The 24,752-nt window shown below is 40.1% G+C and overlaps 1 protein-coding gene across 1 annotated transcript in view; it reads right to left on the bottom strand.

The window, feature by feature from the left end:
* Positions 1 to 24,752, bottom strand: part of LIPC (lipase C, hepatic type) — a 124,272-nt gene that overhangs the window by 40,162 nt on the left and 59,358 nt on the right. Inside the window, exons 3-4 of the mRNA XM_075273532.1 lie at positions 7,258 to 7,448; positions 2,605 to 2,784 (exon numbers count right to left, since the gene is read on the bottom strand). Coding sequence (XP_075129633.1) covers positions 2,605 to 2,784; positions 7,258 to 7,448 — 371 coding nt within the window. The remainder of the gene's footprint in view (positions 1 to 2,604; positions 2,785 to 7,257; positions 7,449 to 24,752) is intronic.

Below are 24,752 nucleotides of genomic sequence, written 5' to 3'. Positions count from 1 at the left end.
ATACTCCTCATATACATACATTCCTAATATACTCTGCATATACATACACTCCTAATATACTCCTCATATACATACACTCCTAATATACTCCTAATATAAATACACTCCTAATATACTCCTAATATACATACACTCCTAATATACTCCTCATATACATATACTCCTAATATACTCCTAATATACATACACTCCCAATATACTCCTCATATACATACACTCCTAATATACTCCTAATATACATACACTCCCAATATACTCCTCATATACATACACTCCTAATATACTCCTCATATACATACACTCCTAATATACTCCTCATATACATACACTCCTAATATACTCCTCATATACATACACTCCTAATATACTCCTCATATACATACACTCCTAATATACTAGTCATATACATACACTCCCAATATACTCCTCATATACATACATTCCTAATATACTCTGCATATACATACACTCCTAATATACTCTGCATATACATACACTCCTAATATACTCCTCATATACATACACTCCTAATATACTCCTAATATACATACACTCCTAATATACTCCTCATATACATATACTCCTAATATACTCCTAATATACATACACTCCCAATATACTCCTCATATACATACACTCCTAATATACTCCTCATATACATACACTCCTAATATACTCCTCATATACATACACTCCTAATATACTCCTCATATACATACACTCCTAATATACTAGTCATATACATACACTCCCAAAATACTCCTCATATACATACACTCCTAATATACTAGTCATATACATACACTCCCAATATACTTCTCATATACATACACTCCTAATATATTCCTCATATACATACACTCCCAATATACTCCTCATATACATACACTCCCAATATACTCCTCATATACATACACTCCCAATATACTCCTCATATACATACACTCCTAATATACTCCTCATATACATACACTCCTAATATACTCCTCATATACATACACTCCTAATATACTCCTCATATACATACACTCCTAATATACTCCTCATATACATACACTCCTAATATACTCCTCATATACATACACTCCTAATATACTCCTCATATACATACACTCCCAATATACTCCTCATATACATACACTCCCAATATACTCCTCATATACATACACTCCCAATATACTCCTCATATACATACACTCCTAATATACTCCTCATATACATACACTCCTAATATACTCCTCATATACATACACTCCTAATATACTAGTCATATACATACACTCCCAATATACTCCTCATATACATACATTCCTAATATACTCTGCATATACATACACTCCTAATATACTCTGCATATACATACACTCCTAATATACTCCTCATATACATACACTCCTAATATACTCCTAATATACATACACTCCTAATATACTCCTCATATACATATACTCCTAATATACTCCTAATATACATACACTCCCAATATACTCCTCATATACATACACTCCTAATATACTCCTCATATACATACACTCCTAATATACTCCTCATATACATACACTCCTAATATACTCCTCATATACATACACTCCTAATATACTCCTCATATACATACACTCCTAATATACTAGTCATATACATACACTCCCAATATACTCCTCATATACATACACTCCTAATATACTAGTCATATACATACACTCCCAATATACTCCTCATATACATACACTCCTAATATATTCCTCATATACATACACTCCCAATATACTCCTCATATACATACACTCCCAATATACTCCTCATATACATACACTCCTAATATACTAGTCATATACATACACTCCTAATATACTCCTCATATACATACACTCCTAATATACTCCTCATATACATACACTCCTAATATACTCCTCATATACATACACTCCCAATATACTCCTCATATACATACACTCCTAATATACTCCTCATATACATACACTCCTAATATACTCCTCATATACATACACTCCTAATATACTCCTCATATACATACACTCCTAATATACTCCTCATATACATACACTCCCAATATACTCCTCATATACATACACTCCCAATATACTCCTCATATACATACACTCCCAATATACTCCTCATATACATACACTCCCAATATACTCCTCATATACATACACTCCCAATATACTCCTCATATACATACACTCCTAATATACTCCTCATATACATACACTCCTAATATACTCCTCATATACATACACTCCCAATATACTCCTCATATACATACACTCCCAATATACTCCTCATATACATACACTCCTAATATACTCCTCATATACATACACTCCTAATATACTCCTCATATACATACACTCCTAATACACTCCTCATATACATACACTCCTAATATACTCCTCATATACATACACTCCTAATATACTCCTCATATACATACACTCCTAATATACTCCTCATATACATACACTCCTAATATACTCCTGATATACATACACTCCTAATATACTCCTCATATACATACACTCCTAATATACTCCTCATGCTCTGTAAACCAATAACCAATTTGCCACTCATTGTTAATCTTACTTCAAGCCATTCCAGAAATTCTGCTATCTCTAGACCAATAAATCGAGCATTCTGCACTGCAACTGCATAATGGGCATGAGCAGACGTCAGCCAGTCCAAAATGATCACATTAATTTCCTTTTTGCTGGATTTGAATGCAGCAGCCATCTTTGGGATCCAAGCCTCTAGAGTTCCATCAAGCTAGAAACAAAGAACATGGCAAAGGTGTTAGAAATGGTGATGGACTTTAACATATAAGAGGCACAGTATGTCAAAATCTGCTAGATGTCTATTGATGAAATTATATTTTCCATCTATATATCTACTGTACATATAAAGCAATGTTGCATTTTATACTAAGAGTTTTTTATACTATGAGATAAAATGCAATTTTATGAGACCATTTTGGGCATAGATAACTCATTGGTTACCTTTTATTAACTTTACAGATATTGAAACGCTTGTTTAAAAATAAAATCCTTTTTGTAACATGACATCACAATCCCATTAGGGGATATATTAATTGCTTATGGTGGTGTAATATTCAGCATCTCAAAGCATTATCCCTTGTCTGTAGTTAAGTCACAGGTGATCTATTAGGGTTTCTTTTAGCATATAGCCATCAAAGACCCTTAGCTGCCATGAGGATTAATCAGTTCACTACAGTTGCTATTTTCCATGGAAACTAATGAGTCAAATGATGGGATTGAAGATATGTTTGATACCGACCATTGCAAGGGAATATCAGCTGTATCCTACAGTCAGCACCTGCTCAATCAATAGACTTACAATTATGTTCTACTGTGGTCAGACCAGGGGCGTAACATGAGGGGGTGCAGTCGCACCGAGGCCCAGGAGCCTCAGGGGTCCATAAGCACTGGCATCAGTATTGAGATTACAGTTTACATTTCAGCCATATGCCAAGGAGACCCACAGATTCCCCTAACCACACTAAGGTTGATTAAAACTCCTTAGCACCCATATCCATCATTATCAAGAATTCTCTGTAGGGATGAGGTAGGGGCCCTAGATAGTACATCCAAATGCAAAAAGGTAACAGTTCAGCCTTAATGCCTATCTGCATTTTGCACAAACTTCACCTATTAAGGCCAGGGCCCCACGTGGTGTAAACGCCACTGTTTGACCGCAATGGAATCGTGTCAGAAAAAAACGGGGAATTTTTCAGTCACTGTAAGGTGGATGGGGTTCTCCTCTAAAAATGACGTCTCAGCGACAAACCTAACTATATGATCATAATATTCCCTAGCAACCATGCTTTCTGGCTTTATGCAGCACTATATAGCATACATTACGTAACACAACATATAAGGTATACTCCTACAGCAACAGGTTCAACTGTAAACCATAGCATCAATATAGGATGCAGCAGTACTCAACATGGTGTTCTTGTAAAGTTAGTGTCCTTGCATGTAGATGACGGATCCATTATTCAATACTCTTACAGGAAGGACCCATAGGCCCATTAAAGCAAGGAATACCAAACAAATGATTGGTAGCCTCTGTTTTACGCAGCTTGCAGGGTTTTCTGGTTTAGAAATGTATAGAATAGTAATGCATGCTTTCATTTTTTAACATGGATCACAGATGCCACTGTATGGCAGCCATCACATGCATCCATATAATGTACAGTAAGCACTGGGAACTTTCCCACTTTAAGTATGCAGTGTGAAAAGAGCCTCAATAATAATATTTCTGCTAGGTAAATAATTTATGTATTATGTGTGTAAGATGTTTGTAGAAATCCCTTATAATGAGTCTAGAATTCTATACAAACATCAATTCTACTTCAATAGATGACATCTCATGTAGAAAACCCTTTTCCGTCTACCCCATTAGTGTATATGGACGTCATAGAGGGGCGCTCCTTATCTGTGAGCAACAATGGAGAGAATGAAAGAATTGGTTTTACTCTAGTGAATTTAGCTCATCCCCGCATTTCATGGTCAGCCATCTTGCAAGGCTGATGTTTCTTACTACTTTTCCTCTTCAAAAGGTTACAGTCAGAAAACTGTAAGGCTTAGAGATGAGCGAATGGCATTCGATTGAATTGATATTCGATCAAATATCAGGCTGTTCGCGGTATTCTATTACAATCGAACACCACGAGGCAAATGCACTAAAAATTCGATTCCCCTCCCACCTTCCCTGGCGCTTTTTTTCCACCAATAACTGTGAAGGGGAGGTGGGACAGGAACTGCGACAATGGAGGCATCGAAAAAAAATCGGAAAAAGTAATTGGCTGGCTAAATCAGGTGACCTCCAATTAATATGATTAGTGGATTTAAGATCTGGGTCATATGAGACTGTGAACTATGTGACTGTGAGACAGGGATAGATGTACTGACAGGGTTAGCTAGGGATTACCTTTATTTAGGTGGGAATGTTACTCAAACAGCTCTTTGGGGCTCTATCTCATCAGGATCCCTGTCAGCTTGCGATATGCAGGAGCTGACTTTTTCCCATAAGAATGCATTGACCAGCGTTGATTGGCCGAATGCCATACAGAGTACAGCATTTGGCCAATCAACGCTGGTTCTGCCGGAGGAGGCAGAGTCTAAGATTGGTTCACAGCAGTCTCCATTGTGGTCCGATCTCAGATGTAGCAGTGTTGAACGCACAGCTCTGCTACACCTGAGATGTAGAAGAGCTGGCCATGCGCTGAGATCTGCTACACCCAAGATGTAGCAGAGCTGAGTGTGCACTGAGCTCTGCTACACCCGAGATGTAGCAGAGCTGGCCGTGCGCTGAGCTCTGCTACACCAGAGATGTAGCAGAGCTGTACGCTCAACACTGCTACATCTGAGATCGGACTGTGGACCGATCTTAGACTCCAGCTCCTCCGGCACTCAGTTCCCGCTACATCTCTGGTGTAGCAGAGCTCAGTGCATGGCCAGCTCTGCTACATCTCGGGTGTAGCAGAGCTCAGCGCATGGCCAGCTCTGCTACATCTCAGGTGTAGCAGAGCTGTGCACTCAACACTGCTACATCTGAGATCGGACCACAATGGCGACTGCTGTGGACCGATCTTAGACTCCGCCTCCTCTGGCAGAACCAGCGTTGATTGGCCGAATGCTTTACTTTGTATGTCATTCGGCCAATCAACACTGGTCAATGCATTCCTACGGGGAAAAAGTCAGCTCCTGCATATCGCAAGCTGACAGGGATCCCAACAAGATAGTGGCATAATACAGGTACTTGGGCATATTAGATGCCCCCAGGCATGCTTCCCCTGCTGTCCCAGTTGCATTCCAGGGTGCTGGCATCATTTCCTGGGGTGTCATAGTGGACTTGGTGACTCTCCTGAGTCGAAGTGTGGCTTCCCCTGAAACGAAACATTTTTCCCCCATAGACTATAATGGGGTTCGATATTTGCTCGAATAGTCGAATATTGAGGGGCTATTCGAAACGAATATTGAATCTCGAATATTTCACTGTTCGCTCATCTCTAGTAAGGCTGGCTTCTCCCAGTTTTCAAAGCTGCAGCCCAAATGGCTTCCAACTGATAATTTGTTGTGGTGAGACAACAATTTGAATTAAAAAAAAAATCCAATATCAAACACATTGACTATTATTAGGAACCAAACTTCATACAAACCTATTGTAAGCCGATGGCTGGTCAGGTAATGGAGGGGGTGTACATCTCACCCAGACTACTCAGGTGGGTGAGATGAGAAAACTCCAGGAATGTTTGTTCTCAGCAGACAACTTTTTGTCTGCTGAGCATTTTGGTAAATGCTCAGTACTGGGCTGGATTTTTAGGAATGACGGGTAGGATTGGTAGTGGGACCTGTCATTCCACCCTCCTCCAGTCCACACTTTGGGGATGTTCCGGCAGCGACTCAGCTGCAGAGAGTTTCCTCGTCAAGGAGGCTTAAGAAGCCAGCTACAGCAGTAGTCTTTGGCAGAGTTTGGCTGGAGAGCTGACAGAGAGGTCATATTTTTGGGAGCTGTGTCCTGAATGATTCTACTGGCTTTTTGGATTTCTGTTATTCTAGGTGAGGTAACCTATTCTATGTGTAGTTAGAGCCTAGCCGGGTAGGTATTTATTTTTGTATTGTTTCCTTTGTTGCTTCACTACCTTTTTGAGTGAAAATAAACTCTACCTTTGTTTTGGACTAAAAGAAACTGGACTTGTGTGTCTATGCCACCCCACCTAGCAACCCCAGACCCTGACACTATATAAACTATAAAAACACAGGAGTTTAAATTGTCTTCACTAAATATATTTTGTTATCCATACAGTCAAATTTATAAGCATATAAATATATTCTCAAATATAAAACTTAATCCCAACAAAAATATACCATATACCACCCAAATATATGTAGTGTGGTATAAATGGTGTATGTGCTTATATACTAATATACTATTAATAATAGGATGATAATATAGTATACCATTGTGATATTACATACACTACTTTAGTATGGTGCAAGCAAAGCACTATCTTGTGCCAAATAAACACCACAGTCCCCTGTTCTGCTCCTCGCTCACCACATTGTGCAGGGCAGACAGCAGGGGTGACAGGGGGTGCCAGGGTGGGGGTGCATACACCCCTCATATTTATTGTAATTCACACATTTCAACCTGCCTTTTCAAGAGACATCAATTTTAAACAAAGAAAAGAATATAGAATTAAAAAGAAATACATACCGACCATCCATGTATTATTATCACAAGGGGAAGTTTAGCATTGAAGGCACAATTTTGTAGAGTTTCAGGCTGATGTGCTACAACTTGACACATATTATTGCCTATCCCTTCATTGTACAGCAAGAACTTGGCGTTTTTAGTAGTTGGATCCTTTTTTATTTCTATTTCTCTGCGAAGTCCTTCTTTGTAGCCTACAAAAGGAAATTTCAACAACAATAAAGATTAAGAGCAAAAGTGCAATTTTCAGTCTTGCAGGTACTATACTCTCAGTACTATACTGTACCTTTACAGTAAGCAAATATCCACAAACATATCCTGATTTTTCATCGCGACCTGTACAGAATAACTATAATCGCTGCTGATATTAACATCAGTATAGTAAATATTCACAAGTTACACAGTTAGTAAAACAAATTAAGACCACTGTATACTGTAATACCATGAAATCTGGCCAAACTGGGGGACTTATCAATTTATATTTAGAATACATTCATATTCTTCTTTCTGTACTGAGGGTGACAGAGGATCTGAAGATGCATGGGATCCTTTAAATATGTTTTTATATGGTATGTTATATGCACTGTGCATAAAGTCCAATTGTGTGTATATCTAATGATATAATGAATCCATAGCCTGTGTCAGGGCTATCCTTAGAATGTATAAGCTTTGTGGCTGCACGGAGCACATCAGCCACCCGTAATGACGGGGGCACTACATGTGGCCTAACACCTTAAATCTTAATATTATTCAGCAGTAAAATTTATCATCATACCTAGAGATGTGCAACCATTGGGCACCCTTCCCGATGGAAGCATGTCGATGTTATATAGCCCTTTTATTAGAGTCTTATTTTGTTGCTGTGTTTAGTGTTTGGTATAATTTAGGCCAGGGGTAGGGAACGTACGGCTCTCCAGCTGTTGCAAAACTACAACTCCCAGCATGCATACTGGCTCTGCTGTTCTGGGAACTCCCATGGAAATGAATGGAGCATGATGGGAGTTGTAGTTTCACAGCAGCTGGAGAGCCAAAGGTTCCCTACCCCTGATTTAGGCCCATGCTTGCGAACCTATTGCACGTGTGCAAGAGGGTGCACTCAGATCCCTCTCTGTTGACACCCACACTGTTACCCTATCAAGGCTCTCTGATCATTTACTAACGGGGAGTCCGGTGCAGGATTCCCTGTTAGTGAGCAAGTGCTCCCTTCCAATGTACAAACAGCTAAAAACAGTCAGTGTCCCGCGGCTTATACTGACAGCAGTGATAAAAAAAAGAAGTACACTACTTACCTGCTCTTCGTGAGAAGGGGCCTACTTGGTGGGGGCCACTGTGGAGCATATAATACTGTATGGGGGCCACTGTGGAGCATATAATACAGAGTGGGGTGCCACTGTGGAGCATAATTTACCATTTGTCAGCTAGTGTGGAACATAATTTATTGTGTGTGGTCACTGGGGAACACACTGTACAGTCTGGGGGCCACTATGGAGAGCATTGTACTGTATTTATATCAAACATGATATTAGTACAGGCTGTGATATCATTGCACAGTCACTATAAAACAGATCCTGTGCAATGTAAATAGAAAACATTAATTGTTGAAAAATACAAAATGCAGTACAAAAATGTTTTGTATCATTGAAAGCTCAGTCAAACCCCATTCACATGACCGTACTTTGTGGGTCCGTAACTGTCCACAATTGTGGATCCACACAGTATTACAGTTAAATTGCTGTGTTGGCACTTTACGATAATGTAGTGGGTTTTGGGTTACAGTTTGGGCACTCGGTCTCTAAAAGGTTTGCAATCACTGATTTAGGCACTGTGTAACATTGTGCAGCTATTAGTCCTGCAATCGTAGGTGAAATATGTTAACACGATTATGTCAACTTTGCTTTGACTGCCTTAAAACTTTAACACTATTCTGAAACTTCCAGAATACTAGACAGCAGGTACCACTTCTAGTAGAGAAGTCTCTGTATCAGCTGCCAAGAAGAGTGGGGAAAGAAGTGGCAATGCCTCTAGCCTGTTCCGGATTACAAAACTGTTGCAGCCATTCAGGCATTTAATGTGTGATATATTGTTTTACTAGTTTTATTTTATCAGCTGTAACTAAAACAATGAGAGTATCCTAGCCCCTTTCCAACATTTCATCTACATGGAGAAAAATATGCAGCCATATTAATTAAACATCTGACAAATGTTCCCGGGATGTCAACGGGCCATGTTTTTCTAGTGGTTTCTAAATAGAATTTGATGCAGAATATGCTTCAAATTCCATGTAAAAAAACAGGTATATGTCCATTTCAGCTCAAAACTGGATATAAAGATAAACACAGTACTTTGTATGTGGGGCTTGGGATAAGGTTTCCAAACTGCCTTTCTTATTTCATACCGCTGCTCCATTGAAGAGATCTTCTGAGTTTCATAAATATCTAAATTAGCTGAAGAGGGCTCTAGGGACATGTATCCTGCTGTTCTGTTCTGAGGTCCATCCACCACTGGATGAAGGAGACCTCTCTCCACTCAGCTTTGTGAAAGTGTTGGGTAAGTGCAGTACAGCATGCACTGTGCAAGCCTTATGACGTTGCAGTACACCGGGATGGACCGCACTACATACTGAGCTTGCCAAAGACTTTTGGAAAGCTGAGAGAGGAGAAAGAGCTACCCTTCATTTAGTGGTGGGCAGACCTTGGAGGGAATTAGGGGCAGTAATCTGTAGCATTTACTAAAGACCAAATGCCCTTAAAGCCCTTTATAGTTCAATTACATAATTATGCACTCTGAAAATCTATGTAATGGAGCTGCAGTATGAAACAAGAAGCAGTTTGGAAAACCTTATCACAAGCCCTACAAGGTACTGTTTTTACCTTTCTATCCAATTTTGAGCTGACAGGTCCCCTTTAAAGGATCAACGTGAAAATTGTTTTGCCCTTTAATAAAAACATTATATACGCATTAAAATGTTTAATTTATAATTAAAACAGTGCAAAAATTTGCATATCCTTAATTATGAAAAGAAAACATTAAGCATTTTATAAAGTGAATTAACTTGATTAACCTTTGTTTATTCCCACTCCTATTAATGATCTGGTCGATCTACTTGCATTTTCTGTTAGTTACTTCAGCAATACTGCAATAGAAATGAAACATAGTAACCACTGACATCAGTTGGCGGCTTGTGTAATACATGGATGCCTTTGTCCTGCAGAACAATGTGTGATAATGAAGGAAGGTGTTTCATATACTTTTATTGATAAGCACACTATGCAGAAAACACACAAAAATATGAAAAAAACCGCAAACCTCCCAGCACCTTCTCTCTTCATCTCCTCCTTTCCTTTGGTCCTATTGTGACTACTATTACAATTGAAACTTAGAACTTTTTACCCAAATCTTCTTTGTGTGTCCCCGGAGGTCAGCCAAAGCCCTCCATTTAATTCCTGTGTCTACATGTAAGACAACTGGCTGGAGCAGTACCCTCTCCTCCCGGCCCTGTCTGCTATAGAGCTAAAGATTATTAAGCAACTTAATCTAATGGGAACTTTGAAAGATTACTTGCATCATTTGCAATTGAGTCAAATCTCCAAACTGATCTATAGTAATCCTTAGGGGGCATTCACACAGAGTAACGCCGGGCGTGTATCACGCCAGCGTTACGGCAGACTGCCGAGCACTTCCCATTCACTTCAATGGGAGCGCTCGTAACAGCGGCGTTTACGATCGCTCCCATTGAAGTGAATGGGAAGTGTTCAGCAGTCTGAATCTGAATCTTCCTTTCTAGTAAAGATAGATTACAGCATTCTGATTGAACCCATGATACAATGAACCCATACAAAGACGGAAAAGACAAACTGCCTTTGTGTCACAAATAAGCTTGACATTTTCATATAATGTGCAGGTGCCTCTTAGAAACACTGGTGGTGCTCAGTAATAACAACAGAGGGCTTCCATAAATTGTACTTGAAAAGAACCGCCGCACTTCCCAACAACCATAATCCAATAAAGTGGAGAACACAAGCAGTGAGAGATGTATTTCCATTTGCTTCGAGTACTATTCATAAGTTACATGCATATCCACTCTTTTCTCTTCATTCCATCTCTAGACAATTTCTAGTATAACAGACTTGTACCTACCAGATTTACTGATCTCAGTAATGTCAATGGCGTTGGGCACATTGACATAGGTATAAGAGGCATATAGGCATACTAGTAGGGCACTTGAGAGTTCATAAAGATACTTTTGTTCTTGCACCGAATATATGGTTTTTCAGAATATTAAAGGGACTCTATCATTAGATTTTAGGGTTTTGAGATAAAGAGATGCCTGAATAGCCTTGAAAAAGACACCTCCGTTTTTGTTAATTATCATTGAAATGGATGTGCAAATCAGTCTCTCCATGCACGGTGGGCGTTCTGTGCACCCTCTTGCTTGTGCTTCAAAACTCCTCCTCCTTCTTCTTATTCACCGCATCCAGCGTTGTCCTTCTTGTGGGTTCTATTGAAATTTTGCGTGCACGCTCCAGCACCATTTTCCTGTAGAGAACATTGCGAGCTGGCGCTGGAGCGTGCGCAATAGCGCTCCCTCTGGAGCGCTACTGCGCACGCGCAAAGTTTCAATAGAAACCGCCGGGAAGGACAACGCTGGAGCCGGTGAAGAAGAAAGAGAAGGAGGAGTTTTGCAGCACAAGCAAGAGCGTGCATGGATCGCCCACCATGCATAGAGAGACTGATTTGCATATCCATTTCAAAGGTAATTAACAAAAACGGGGGGTCTTTTTAAAAACGACTAGCAGCACCTGAATAGCCTTTTTAAAGGGTATTCAGGCATATCTTTATTTCAAAACCCTAAAATCTAATGATAGAGCCCCTTTAAGTTTTTAAAAATATGTAAATAAAGCCAGTGGTGCACCAAGGATATATCCCCTCAACTGCTGGCACAGATTTTTTTTTGCCATCTTTAGAGCCCCCTTAGCTGCAGATAGAAATACAACCCTGCCCCTTACTGAAACTATCTCTTTCCTTGCCCAAAGCTGTTTCATAGCTCATTTGCATCCCTAAATCTTACAATTTTGCTTCATGAGAAATGTGAGGTGCATGTTGTTCTTCCCAGCTGGGATAGAGAAGGAGTTTCAATACTATGGGCGGGTCTGGATGGCACTGAAGATAGAAAAAAACCTGTTGTAGGGTCTAGCGTAGCAAGGTTGCAGATTACCTTTAGAGGAGTTGTAAACTTGTAATAAATCCTTATCATAAGATGGGTCTCTGCGCAAAATGTCTTTTCTGGGACCCCTCAGTAAACAGCTGCAATCAGGGGTGTAGCTACTGGGGTAGCAGTTATAGCGGCTTCCATAGTATCATCAGGACATTAGGGGTCCCGGCGGGACCCCGATGGTTCTTTTTTTTTAATAGGCCATTTTCTGCTAGAGTAACTCTAGCAGGTAACGGCCCTATTTACTTATCGATCCCCACTCCTGCTCATGGCCAGCTGCACTTCTCCTTCTGTGGAGGTGGCTGTGATCAGGAGAAGGGATTGATAAGTAAGGCCACTGGCCCTCGAACCCTGCAAACAGTGCTATCATTATATTTTTGGGTCTTTTTGAACTCCCGAGTATAATGATCAGAGGTCTAGTAAAGGGGAGGGAACATAAAAAACACTGTTAATTACCTCTCCTGGGCTCCAGAAGGCTTCAGGCCATTTGGTGACTTCCCAGACGTCACGTGGGCTGGGCTTGTGTCCTTATACTTTGCAATGCAAGCCCATCTCACGTGACATCCGGTCCATCATTGAAGATGGTAAGTAACAGTGTTTTTTATATTTGTATCCTCCCCTAGCTCTCTGATCATTATACTCTGGGGCCTGAGTATAATAATTGTTCATGGGTATCCACAATGGGGCATAATAATGTGTACAAGGGCCACTATGGTGCATAATACTGTATGTAGGGGCCACTATGAGGCATAATACTGTGTGCAGGAGCCACTATGAGGCATAATACTGTGTGCAGGGGCCACTATGGGACATAATACTGTGTGTAGGGGCTACTATGGGGCATAATACTGTGTGTAGGGGCTACTATGGTGCATAATACTGTATGTAGGGGCCACTATGAGGCATAATACTGTGTGTAGGGGCTACTATGGTGCATAATACTGTATGTAGGGGCCACTATGAGGCATAATACTGTGTGTAGGGGCTACTATGGGGCATAATACTGTGTGTAGGGGCTACTATGGGGCATAATACTGTGTGTGTAGGGGCTACTATGGGGCATAATACTGTGTATAGGGGCTACTATGGGGCATAATACCATGTGCAGGGGCCACTATGGGGCATAATACTGAGTGTAGGGGCCACTATGGGGCATAATATTGTGTGTAGGGGCTATTATGGGAGGGGGGCGGTCAATGTCTTTAGGGGGTTTGGTCAGGGTCAGACTGAGCCAATCCCAAGGGCTACAAGGCATGTAGGGTATTACCATCTGATGCATTTATAGCTTACTTAGTATGTGTTCTAAATATCTTGTAAATGCCAGCTTTACTCCCATTGGACAAAGAGGTCATGAGTACACCTCACACCAATGCCATTTAAGTGAATAGCTACTACCATAAACTACAACAAAGACTACCATACACATCCATTGCCACATTTCCATTTCATCTATCCCTTTCTGGAATGCTACACAGAGGGTCAGATGACACCCCTTCTACCAATGTATCGGTATCCCACAGTTCATCATTGGTATTACTCTACTATATGTCACTCTTCATCTCTCAGAAATGAAAAGTCCACCAAATACAGCCATATCTATAAGGAGAAGGCCAGAAGCCTCATGGAATAGCACTGGAGTCACAGGTTGTGCACCCCTGGTATAATGCATTGAGAAGCTGAGTCCTTAAGGCTAAGAGACACTCTTTGTAGCCTTTTGCCACACTGACTATAAGAAGAGAGTCCTACATGGGGTACTTATATAAAATTCTATCAACCCTGCCACCTTTATATTGTTTCTAATAACAATACAAGTGATTGTATAAAAAAAATCTAAGCCACATATCTGATACTATTCAGACTGAGAAATAAAATATATTCTTACAAGCAGTCCCTGAAACAAGTATTCAGGTTTATTTTCAGTAACGTATAGCTCTTTCTTATACTGTATCAGTAATGGTGCCTCCTATGTAGTGTGCCTCATAAACTCCTTACAATGACTTGGTAATTAAGATTTGCTTGATATTCTGAGAACACATACTGTACATTAATAATTAAGGTTAATTGCTCTGTGCTACAGCTCTGTTTGTTAGCCATACAGAGGCAAATGCATACATTAAATGCTCCATTTATTTATGGGTTAACCGTCCTAAGAGAGTATTATTTATGTATGACCTTCTGCGTGTAGAAGATAAAGACAATTCATGTTACACACATGCTCCTGGCGTCGCTACAACTAGTCTTATTTGATGTGTAGTTAGTAATATGGAGAGTACCCACCTTACAAGTCACAACTATTTTGTCTTACTCTTCATCATTCATACCATTCATGTTTGATGTGAAAAAAAGATTTCCTCATTAGTATAATTGTAAAACTAGCATGTATGCTGCATATTAATATAGATATCCAAGCCGGAGGACAGCATTCTCTTCTACACTGGATTAATCTCTCCAAAAGTGGTAAAAATATTAAAAACCTAACCTTTGGTATCCAATGTAAAAAAGTTCTCCAATATGACACTAAGGGCTCATTCACATCTGCGCCCAGTCTCTGTTCATACAGGTTTCCGTTTCCTGCACAAAACAGAAAAGGAGACGGAAAGCTGCAGGACTCTTTCATACCCATTCATTTGAATGGGTTTGAAAGATGTCCGGCCGTGAGCGCTGGTGAGCGTTTTATGCTCTCTGCCGCGAAACTGTTTTTTTAAACCAGACACAGAGTCGGACATGCAGTACTCTGTGTCCAGTTTAAAAAAAAAAAACGGTTTCGCGGCGGAGAGCATAAAACGCTTACCGGCGTTCACGGCCGGACCCGGTCTGACAGGTTTCTGTCTTCAGCATGCAGAAGACGGAAACCTGAAAACGGAGTCCAGGAGCTAGTGTGAACCCAGTATAACACACAATAACCACAGAATATTATACTGCAAACAATGAAAAGTCACAGATTCCCAGTTAGGGAAAGTATAATAATGCTACTAGGCTCCTTGGTTTCTGGTCAGGGTTGTTGGCTAAAAGGAATCTATCACTTTCCCCAAGTATAATCATCACCATGTTACAGAACCTATGATAGTGATACACAACATATATTTCTTATATACAGTGAAGGAAAGAATTATTTGATCCCTTGCTGATTTTGTAAGTTCACTCACTGATAAAGACATGCACAGTCTATAATTTTAAGGGTAGGTTAATTTTAACAGTGAGAGAAAGAATATCAAAAATAAAATCCAGAAAATCACATTGTATAAATGTTATAAAATGTATTTGCATTTTGCATAGAGAAATAAGTAGCTGACCCTTCTCGAAACAAGACTTAATACTTGGTGGAAAAACCCTTGTTGGTGAGCACAGCCGTCAGACGTTTTTTTTTGTAGTTGATGATGAGATTTGCGCACATGTCAGGAGGAATTTTGGTCCCCTCCTCTTTGCAGATCATTTCTAAATCATTGAAATTTTGAGGCTGTCGCTTGGCAACTCAGAGCTTCAGCTCCCTCCATAGGTTTTCTATGGGATTAAGCGCATGACCTTAATGTGCTTTTTTTTAGCCACTCCTTTGTTGCCTTGGCTGTATGTTTTGAGTCATTGTCCTGGTGGAAGACCCAGCCACGACCATGATGGAGGGAAGGAGGTTGTCACTCAGGATTTTACGGTACATGACTTCATACATTCTCCCGTTTATGTGGTGAAGTAGTCCTGTGCCCTTAGCAAAGAAACACCCCCAAAACATAATGTTTCTACCTCCATGCTTGGCAGTGGGGATGACGTTCTTTGGGTGATAGGTAGCATTTCTCTTCCTCCAAACACAGCAAGTTGAGTTAATACCTAAGAGCTCAATTTTTGTCTCATCTGACCAATCTGGATGATTCTGAGAGTAATTGGGAGAAGGTGTTGTGATTAGATGAGACAAAAATTATACCTCATAGTGGTCCCTGCACACAGTATTATTCCCCATAGTGTCCCCTGTACACAGTATTATGCCCCATAGTGACTCCTGTACACTGTATTATACCTCATAGTGGCCCCTGCACACAGAATTATCCCCAATAGTGGCCCCGTCAGTATTATTCCCCATGGTGGCCCCTGCACACAGTATTATTCCCCATAGTGGCCCCTGCACACAGTATTATGTCCATTAGTGGCCCCTGCACACAGTATTATTCCCCATAGTGGCCCCTGCACACAGTATTATTCCCCATAGTGGCCCCTGCACACAGTATTATGTCCCTTAGTGGCCCCTGTACACAGTATTATGCCCCATAGTGGTCTCTGCACACAGTATTATAACTGATAATTGATCACGGCATCTGATGGGTTAAATTGCGAGGTTAGAGTATTTTCCTACTCCTGCAGCTAGTAGCGGGTTCTTACTGTATAGTACAGTGGGAACCTGGAACCTGTGCTTGCTACATTTCTTTGCATTAACTGTACGCTAAGAACAAAGTATAGGTCAAAATATTAAGGGGTTAAAGTCTTCAATTCCACAAATTCCCAAACTCATATGCTGCATAAAAATAAATTTCACATTTTAGCAATCACTTTCGCATAAAGGGATTCTCTCTTTTTTTTTTTTTAATTGATGGCCTACCATAAAGACATGCCATCAGTTTTAGATTGACAGGTCTCCGATTCTCGGGACCTCCACAGATCAGCTGTTTGATACTTATGTATACACATACATTCCTGGAATTCCAAAGATATTTAAAGCAAAGGGTTAAAAAGTTATGTTTTAATCGGCCTAGAAGTAAAGATTTACTTATTTTCTTAATCAATAGTTAATGAAAATGTCTGCTTCCTATTCCTTCCCAGAAAAATGTGAGCTTGAAATGTACATTCATTATTCATAGGACTTTCCTGGAAAATATTTCAACTGTCAATAGACTTTGTGCTTTTGTTTAATTCATATCTGCCTCCCCATGAACAAATAAAATAAAGACACAGCATAAAATATTTTTTAGTCCAAATAAATAACCCAAGTATGTGAGAACAGTCATGATGTCAAAATGTCTAAGGGCCAAATCAGAAAGACCTGTTTGGTAATGCGGTCCATGTCACAGCGGCATTGTCTGGACTGACTCAGAACCAATCTCACCGCACCATAGTGATCTATGAAGGTGTGAATTATAGCCTGACTGCTGCTATAAAGTTCCATACTCAGATGAAACCTGATGCACTTGTATCTCCAGAATGGATGTCCTCTGATCACCCATTTCGATTGGTTCTATGGCCACAGAAGATGGCTGTGGATATGCTGTAAACATGCTATAAAGGTCTGTCATGATACCTCTTTAAAATACCTGGATTAGCTTTATGAAACTTTTATTTACCCAATGACAGTGCAGCTTTAATTTCAGAAAACCAACAAAACAAATGAAAGCTTTGCTGTGATTGCTTGCTCAGTCAAAATGGCTCCCTTGAAGTCAGTGACTAGCCACACCGCTCCTGAATGATGAGACAGGAGATCAGTGCTCTGGTAACCAATGAGCACTTCACATCAGTAGTGATAGTGATGCTCAATAGTTATAATAAAAAGAAAAAAGTTACGTTTCAAAAATCCAATAATCTTCACATCATACGCAGAAGTAAAGATATGTTGACTGCAGGAACACACGGTGCTCAAATCCAAACCAGTCCATCTACAGTATATATCCAGCCACAGAGACAAAATGGCACTCACTGATAATAAAATGCTTTATTCAGTCAGTGCAGGCATAAAATACACCCTAGTCACATCCTCAGCTCATTAGTTCCCAGTGAGGAGTAGAGAATTAGCTGTGTGTATGATTCTCAGCACTCACCACTCCTTCTATATGCTCTGACATAGGTGCCAGGACCAAAGAAGCAGCGGGGAGTCCTCAGAACTACCGAGAATTGTATTTACCACTCATGTCCTGGACCCCATATTGCAGGGTGGCTCACACTTTTTCAGCATGTGAGCTACTTTATAAACTGACCAAGGGATAAAATCTACTACCCACTTCTTGTGGGCGGGGCCAGGGCGGGGCGGAGCGTGAGAGCAGGAGACAGCTCTCCGGTGTCTGTTTGTTCACAGTGCAGGCTGAGAATCATCTCTGGACCCTGGCAGGCCGGGGCCTTGCACTCGTTCACAGTCAGGGCTGCAGCGGCCCTGCCTGCCAGTGTCCGGAGATGACTCTCAGCCTGCGCTGTGAACAAGCAGACAACGGAGAGCTGTCTCCTGCTCTCACGCTCCGCCCCGCCCACAGGCCCCGCCCACAAGAAGTGGGTAGTAGATTTTATCCCTTGGTCAGTTTATAAAGTGAACAAGCAGCACCCCGGCTCCCTTCATCCCATCCCTAAGAGCGGGGAGCGCGTCATCCCCCGGAGCTGCTGCTGCCCGGCCTGCAAGTGTCCGGAGTGCTTGTTCACAGCGCAGGCCGCCGCCGCCCTGACTGCGAACGAGTGCAAGGTCCTGGCCTGCCAGTGTCCAGAGATGATTCTCAGCCTGCACTGTGAACAAGCAGACACCGGGGATCCCTGCATCCCGCAATCGACCCATACGGGTCGATCGCGATCGACCCATTGGGCACCCCTGCCATATTGTGTGAACTTGGGTTAAGGGGGCTATTATACTGTCTATACCTAGGGACATTATACAGTGTGGGACCTGAGGACATCATACTGTTTGGGACCATTAAAAATTATACAGTGCGGGTCCTGGGGACATTGTACACAGTGGGATATTACTTTGTATGGGACTTGAGGTTATTGTTTTTTGTGGGACCTGGAGACATTATAAAGTATAAGGCCTGGGACATACTGTGTGAAAACATTATAGTGTGTGGGAGGAACTGAGGGGCCATTATAATGTGTGCGGATAACTTCTCTCAAATAGTTGCTACGGGCAACAAAGTTTTTCTTTTATACAGTTTCCTAAATCTTCCCAAAATGTGAATCATTAATTGAAACTCAAAAACAGCACTTATTACTCATCATAATTATTCAATGTGAAAATCTGTAACAAGGTCCCACTTACCATGTGCTATGTATAACACTAGTGTCTTATTATAATGTAATATGACCTCCAGGGCCCAGTAATGACTACTATCTCTGCACCCCCTATAGCCAAACCCCTGCTTGGAAGTAAAACCTATTCCTGCAAATTCCACAGTATAAAGAGTCAATGGGAGCCTGTACAGTGTATTTGTCAGGAACTTTCATGTGTATATGCTGAATGTATAGCAAACATGAGTTAGGAACAATAGAAATTTAGCATTTTGCTGTAATATTAATCCATGCTTTATGCAGATTGCTTAATTTCTGTCATAGATGATTCCCTTAGGAAATCACTATACACAAATACTTGCCTTTACTAATAGAATTAATAGTGGTGTCTCGCTTGAATATACATTTTTTTGATTTTTACTCCAATGTAGAGAGAAATTATTCTTTGTGACAGGTAAAATCTGCAAGGAAACCTGAAGACGTAGCTAGGTCCCTGCTATTGCTTCAAATGTAAATTCCATCTCGAATGCGTCATTACTAAAATACAAGGAATATCGTGAACTGTTTAATCTTCTGTGACCTTTACGTTTTTATCAAATTCCTTTGAGCCTTCTACATTTGAAACTGTTAATTGGAAAGTGAAGTTGATTTAACATATCAGGGCAAGGTGACATTCACAGATCCTTCTGATTGGCCGGAAAATCTTAAATCTAAAGGGGAAAATGGGCATGCAAATGAATGCGCTATTAATAAAAACACCGCCATAATAATTACCCGGAGTATTAAGGCACCAGGGATGATGTTTTACTGGTCATCAAGGTTAATGAAATCGTTGCCAATGCTTTTGTCACACTATTCCTCCATGCAATGTAGCCAATGTACTGTCCAGGCAATGAACCATAGCTGTGCCAAGGTTTTACATGGGCAGCTGAATCTGTATACATAGTAAGGTTCTCTAGAATATAAAGGTAACCTCTGGGGTTTTGTAAGAATCCTGTGCTCAGCACTCCTCATGCTGAATGACTTTTGTATGCATCCATGAATATATTAAAGACTCCTTTGTCCTTGCCTCGTTTTAATAAGCTGTCAAAATAGACTGTTCAATTGTATATGTATTCTTCATATCTAGAAACTGACAAGGTAACGGCAGAGAAGAAGCTCTGACATTAGCATACTGCACATGTATTTTATGTATGATTTTGTATAATGATAATAGGAAGACATTTGGCCTTATTAAGCTGATTTAGAATGGTGCTAGTAATAGACCCTTGTTACATTTACATAACTTCACTTGCTACAAGCAAAGTTGATATATAATACCATTTTTACAGTGCCAATTCAATATTTGTCTGCACCAAATCATCACCTGATGTTATTTAAAGTACACGTTCAATACCTGAAGTGATCCTAAGCATATAACACCCTATATACAGTATGTCTGCAGCCTTGTATTGTAATAGCTTACTGTAGGAGATATATTATTCAGTATATAACTAGAACGATATAAACCTTATTCCCTGTATACACACAATATGCAGATATGCAATGTGTGTGCGTGTGTAGGTACACCAGTATCATGCCTGAAGTGACCTCTCTTCTTTAGAAACAGGTCACTATTTTCCCAGAAAAAAGCAAATCTTTAGCTAACCCTTAGCATGTGCACACATTCCTCTGGCACAGAACTAAAAAAAAATCTTCACTAGAAATTAAATAATCAGATTTGTTTTTAAATGAAATATTTAGTTGATTATGTGAATAAATGCAACATGAACAACCAGTCACAATTTGTAATATGAGATTACCTGTAATCTGCTAGACATCAGAAGAGTAACACCAACCCCTAGCAGACAACTGAGATACTTAAAGAGTCTAATCATGGCTTCCCCATTGGGGAAATTTACCTAATATGTATTTTCTGCTTGTTAGTTCAGCAAGTGCAGGATGAATACAATGTATAGATTACTAAACCACTGGGGAGAAAAAGATCACTATTATCCCAGCAGTCATACTTAAAACCCATCCACTTGAATGAGTTTTTAAAGCAAACCCCCAGTGTCCGTATAAGATAAGATAAGATAATCCTTTAATAGTCCCACAGTGGGGAAATTTCAGTATGTTACAGCTGCAAAGTAATACAGATACAGGATAATACACAGTAATATATTACAGAAGTAGACACACATATGCTGAGAAGAGAAGATATACTAGGAGTCCATAGCAGCTTAGGAACAGAGAAGAAAAAAGGAGGACATTCATAGTCATTTAGTTGTCTGTGCGGAGTGTCTTCGCTTGGTCTGATGTAGATTATACAGCCTGATCGCGGTTGGAAGGAAGGACTTGCGATAGCGCTCCTTCTCACACTTGGGGTGAAGCAGACGGTCACTTACAGTGCTGCCAAGTCCTATCAGGGTCCCATACATGGGGTGGGATTTGTTCTCCCGCATGTAGGTATGCAGCATCTACATATGGAAACCGTTTTTTCATAACAGACACAGTCCTGCATGTCCAACTTTGTGTCCGTGCAAATAAAACAGTTTCCCCTCGGAGAGGCTGCATACGGACACCAGCTGTTTGCTTTAAAAACCCATTCAAATGAATGGATGGACACGGGTGCAAGTGTGAACGCCGTCATAGCTGGGTGATCGTATGTACAGTTACATGGGACAGTTTTTCCTTGTAACGCTTGCTCTCAATTACTGCCCTGATTATTAGCCCTTGTGAAGGGGTAACACAGTCATAACTGCATTCAGTACTGTGGCAGGAACTTTGGAGCAGATGACTTTGGTAAGAAATCCTCTTATATGACCAATGATCGCAGTGTCGTCCTGCGGCTCCTTTACTAATCTAAATGAACGGAGACGCATTGTAACCTTGAGAACCCTAGAATTTGCAGTCTCAGCATCCTCGGGGTTGCAGTGTCACTTCATTAACTTATACACTGATTAATTACAGGCTATTTCTCATTACTGGCCATGCAGTTTGCTATTACAGGCGAGTAATGAGATAGAGCCTGGAAATTTATCAGTGTTTCATGTACCTATAAGTCAAAATACTTACCGACTGCACTGACTGCAGCTATGATCAGATTACTGCATGGCAACTAGGCAGTACTGTCAGTGACCGACTGCTTCACCCAAATGTGAGAAGGAGGGTTCCTCCCAACCTTAGTCAGGCTGTATAATCAACATCAGGCTAAGCGGCGATCACTCTGCACAGAGAACTAAATGTTCTTGAGGCTTTCTTTTCTTTTTAGTTGCTATGACTCCTAGTATCTTTTCTATCTGCTATGAGCTTGTATGTGTTCTTTTCATGTAATATATTTCTGTATTATCCATGCTGCTGTAACACACTGAATTTCCCCATGGTGGGACTATTATAGTATTATCTTATCTTATCATCTCCTAGCTGGGTTCATACACACTAAGCAATTCTCATATTTCCCATTTGTTATGATCTTCCTAAATTAAGCCCATTCCTTATAATATAGTTATGTTTTAAGTAATCTGACATTTAAGACAGAAGTCTCTCTGATCAATATACTATTTCACACACTATTTGATCTTGAGATTAGTATGACTGATAAGATATCTGTATGTATCAAGGTATCCTTAATTTTGAACGGGAGCATGGAGGCTCAATATAATATATAATATTTCCTTGTAACTTTCCTATGTGTATTTCGTTTTCTTCTCACACTCCAAAAACAGGTTGTTTTGCTTTGTATGAAATTCGTCATCATAGTACGTAACATCTGCCATCCTACACAACAGTTACAATTCCCTAAGTCACACAATCTCTTTACAGCACTGCAGGATATAGTAGTACAATATAAGCAGCAGGTGATAAATAAAATGAGCAAAATAGAGTGCAAGTTCAATTCTATGTGTAGAGCAGAGAAGTGAGCAGAAATTATACAGCTCTATAGCAAAGCACGGAATAAGCTTTCCTGCAGGCTTACTGATGTCGACGTGTGAATTGGTCTGAAATTACACCACTGCCTCTATATGGACAGCAGGCAACCATATAATTGACTGCTTCCTTCTTTCTTTTGTGGGGTGGAGGATTGAAATGGAGCTCTGTAATAGAGCTCTATGATGCTGTTTCTCCCTTTCTGATTATATTGTACATAATTCATAGGAGCCATGTGTAATATGATAAAATTATAGATGGCCAGAGTGAGTATCCATGTTCAGCATCATTGGATTTTATCTTTAGATCTATATAGTATAAAGCTAACAGTAAACGCAGTTACGTTCCTATCTCATTATACAATATGTTAACCCTTACAGTGTTACGTATACTGTCCTTTCTTTTCCAGTGCAGATTAGTCTTTTTTTCCGGCTCCTTCTTGCTGTATTAAAGCTACCTGTAGCCAGCGCTGTCACTGATGTATTGCAGATATTTAGCCTAACTAGACTCTTTAATGTTTGATGTTGAAGGCCAGTTCCATACTGTATGTGACTTGCTGATAAGCCTAATCTAACTGGCAGCCTTGTGGAGGAGGGTAACTCGGAGGATTTATTCATGGCCTACATTTTCTGGGAAATATACCTTTATACAAGAATAATGTTGGACTGAAACAAAAAACTGGTTTATTAGCAACAGACCTGGCAGAATCGATAAGTGAAGAGTAAAAGGGTGACATTGAGCCTCTGGTATATTGTGTTCAGCACAGATTTAATCCTGTCCGCCTGCTTAGTGTTCAATGCATAGTTGCCATATGTCATTGATTCTTGTCAGATGCGCTGGTTTTTTAACAGTTTTACTAAAGGGATTTCATCAAATGGGGTCACCAGGTGCAGCAAACTACAGGCCTTTGTGAGGCGTAAGATGTCGTGTTGTAAGCAGAACAAAAGGTCATCTATGATGTTGTAAAAATACAAGCCTGAAAAGCAAATTCTGATGTTATACTCCATCGCATCATTGGCCATAGAACGATATGTGCTCTCAAGGTGAAGTAAAAAAGGAGCTTTAAATGCTTTACTAGCAAGTTTGCAGGATTTAAAGGTGAATTGAGTGTTTATGTTTAATATAGTTGGGAGAATTTTTGGAGATTTTATTAAAATATTCCATGTTATTGATAGGATTCTGTAGAAAAGTTAATTTATTTATTGAGCTTATTGAATTGGGTTCTCATCCTCTCTCATAATTGGGCTTGGGGTGGAGGTGATTGGGAAAAAAAACCTGTTATTATCTATATTAAAAAAAAATCCTAATATCTTATGATTTTTTACTCTGGCCATTGACCCTCATAATAAGAACTTACTTCCTGGTATGTAGAGATCACTTCTCAGATATCATCTCACTATTATCATAGGCTGAATTAAAA

This window comes from Leptodactylus fuscus, chromosome 5 (genome assembly GCF_031893055.1).
Source record: "Leptodactylus fuscus isolate aLepFus1 chromosome 5, aLepFus1.hap2, whole genome shotgun sequence".
Classification (NCBI taxonomy): Eukaryota; Metazoa; Chordata; class Amphibia; order Anura; family Leptodactylidae; genus Leptodactylus; species Leptodactylus fuscus.
The sequence above is the reverse complement of the archived record's forward strand: the minus strand, read 5'-3'. Positions and strand labels throughout refer to the sequence as shown.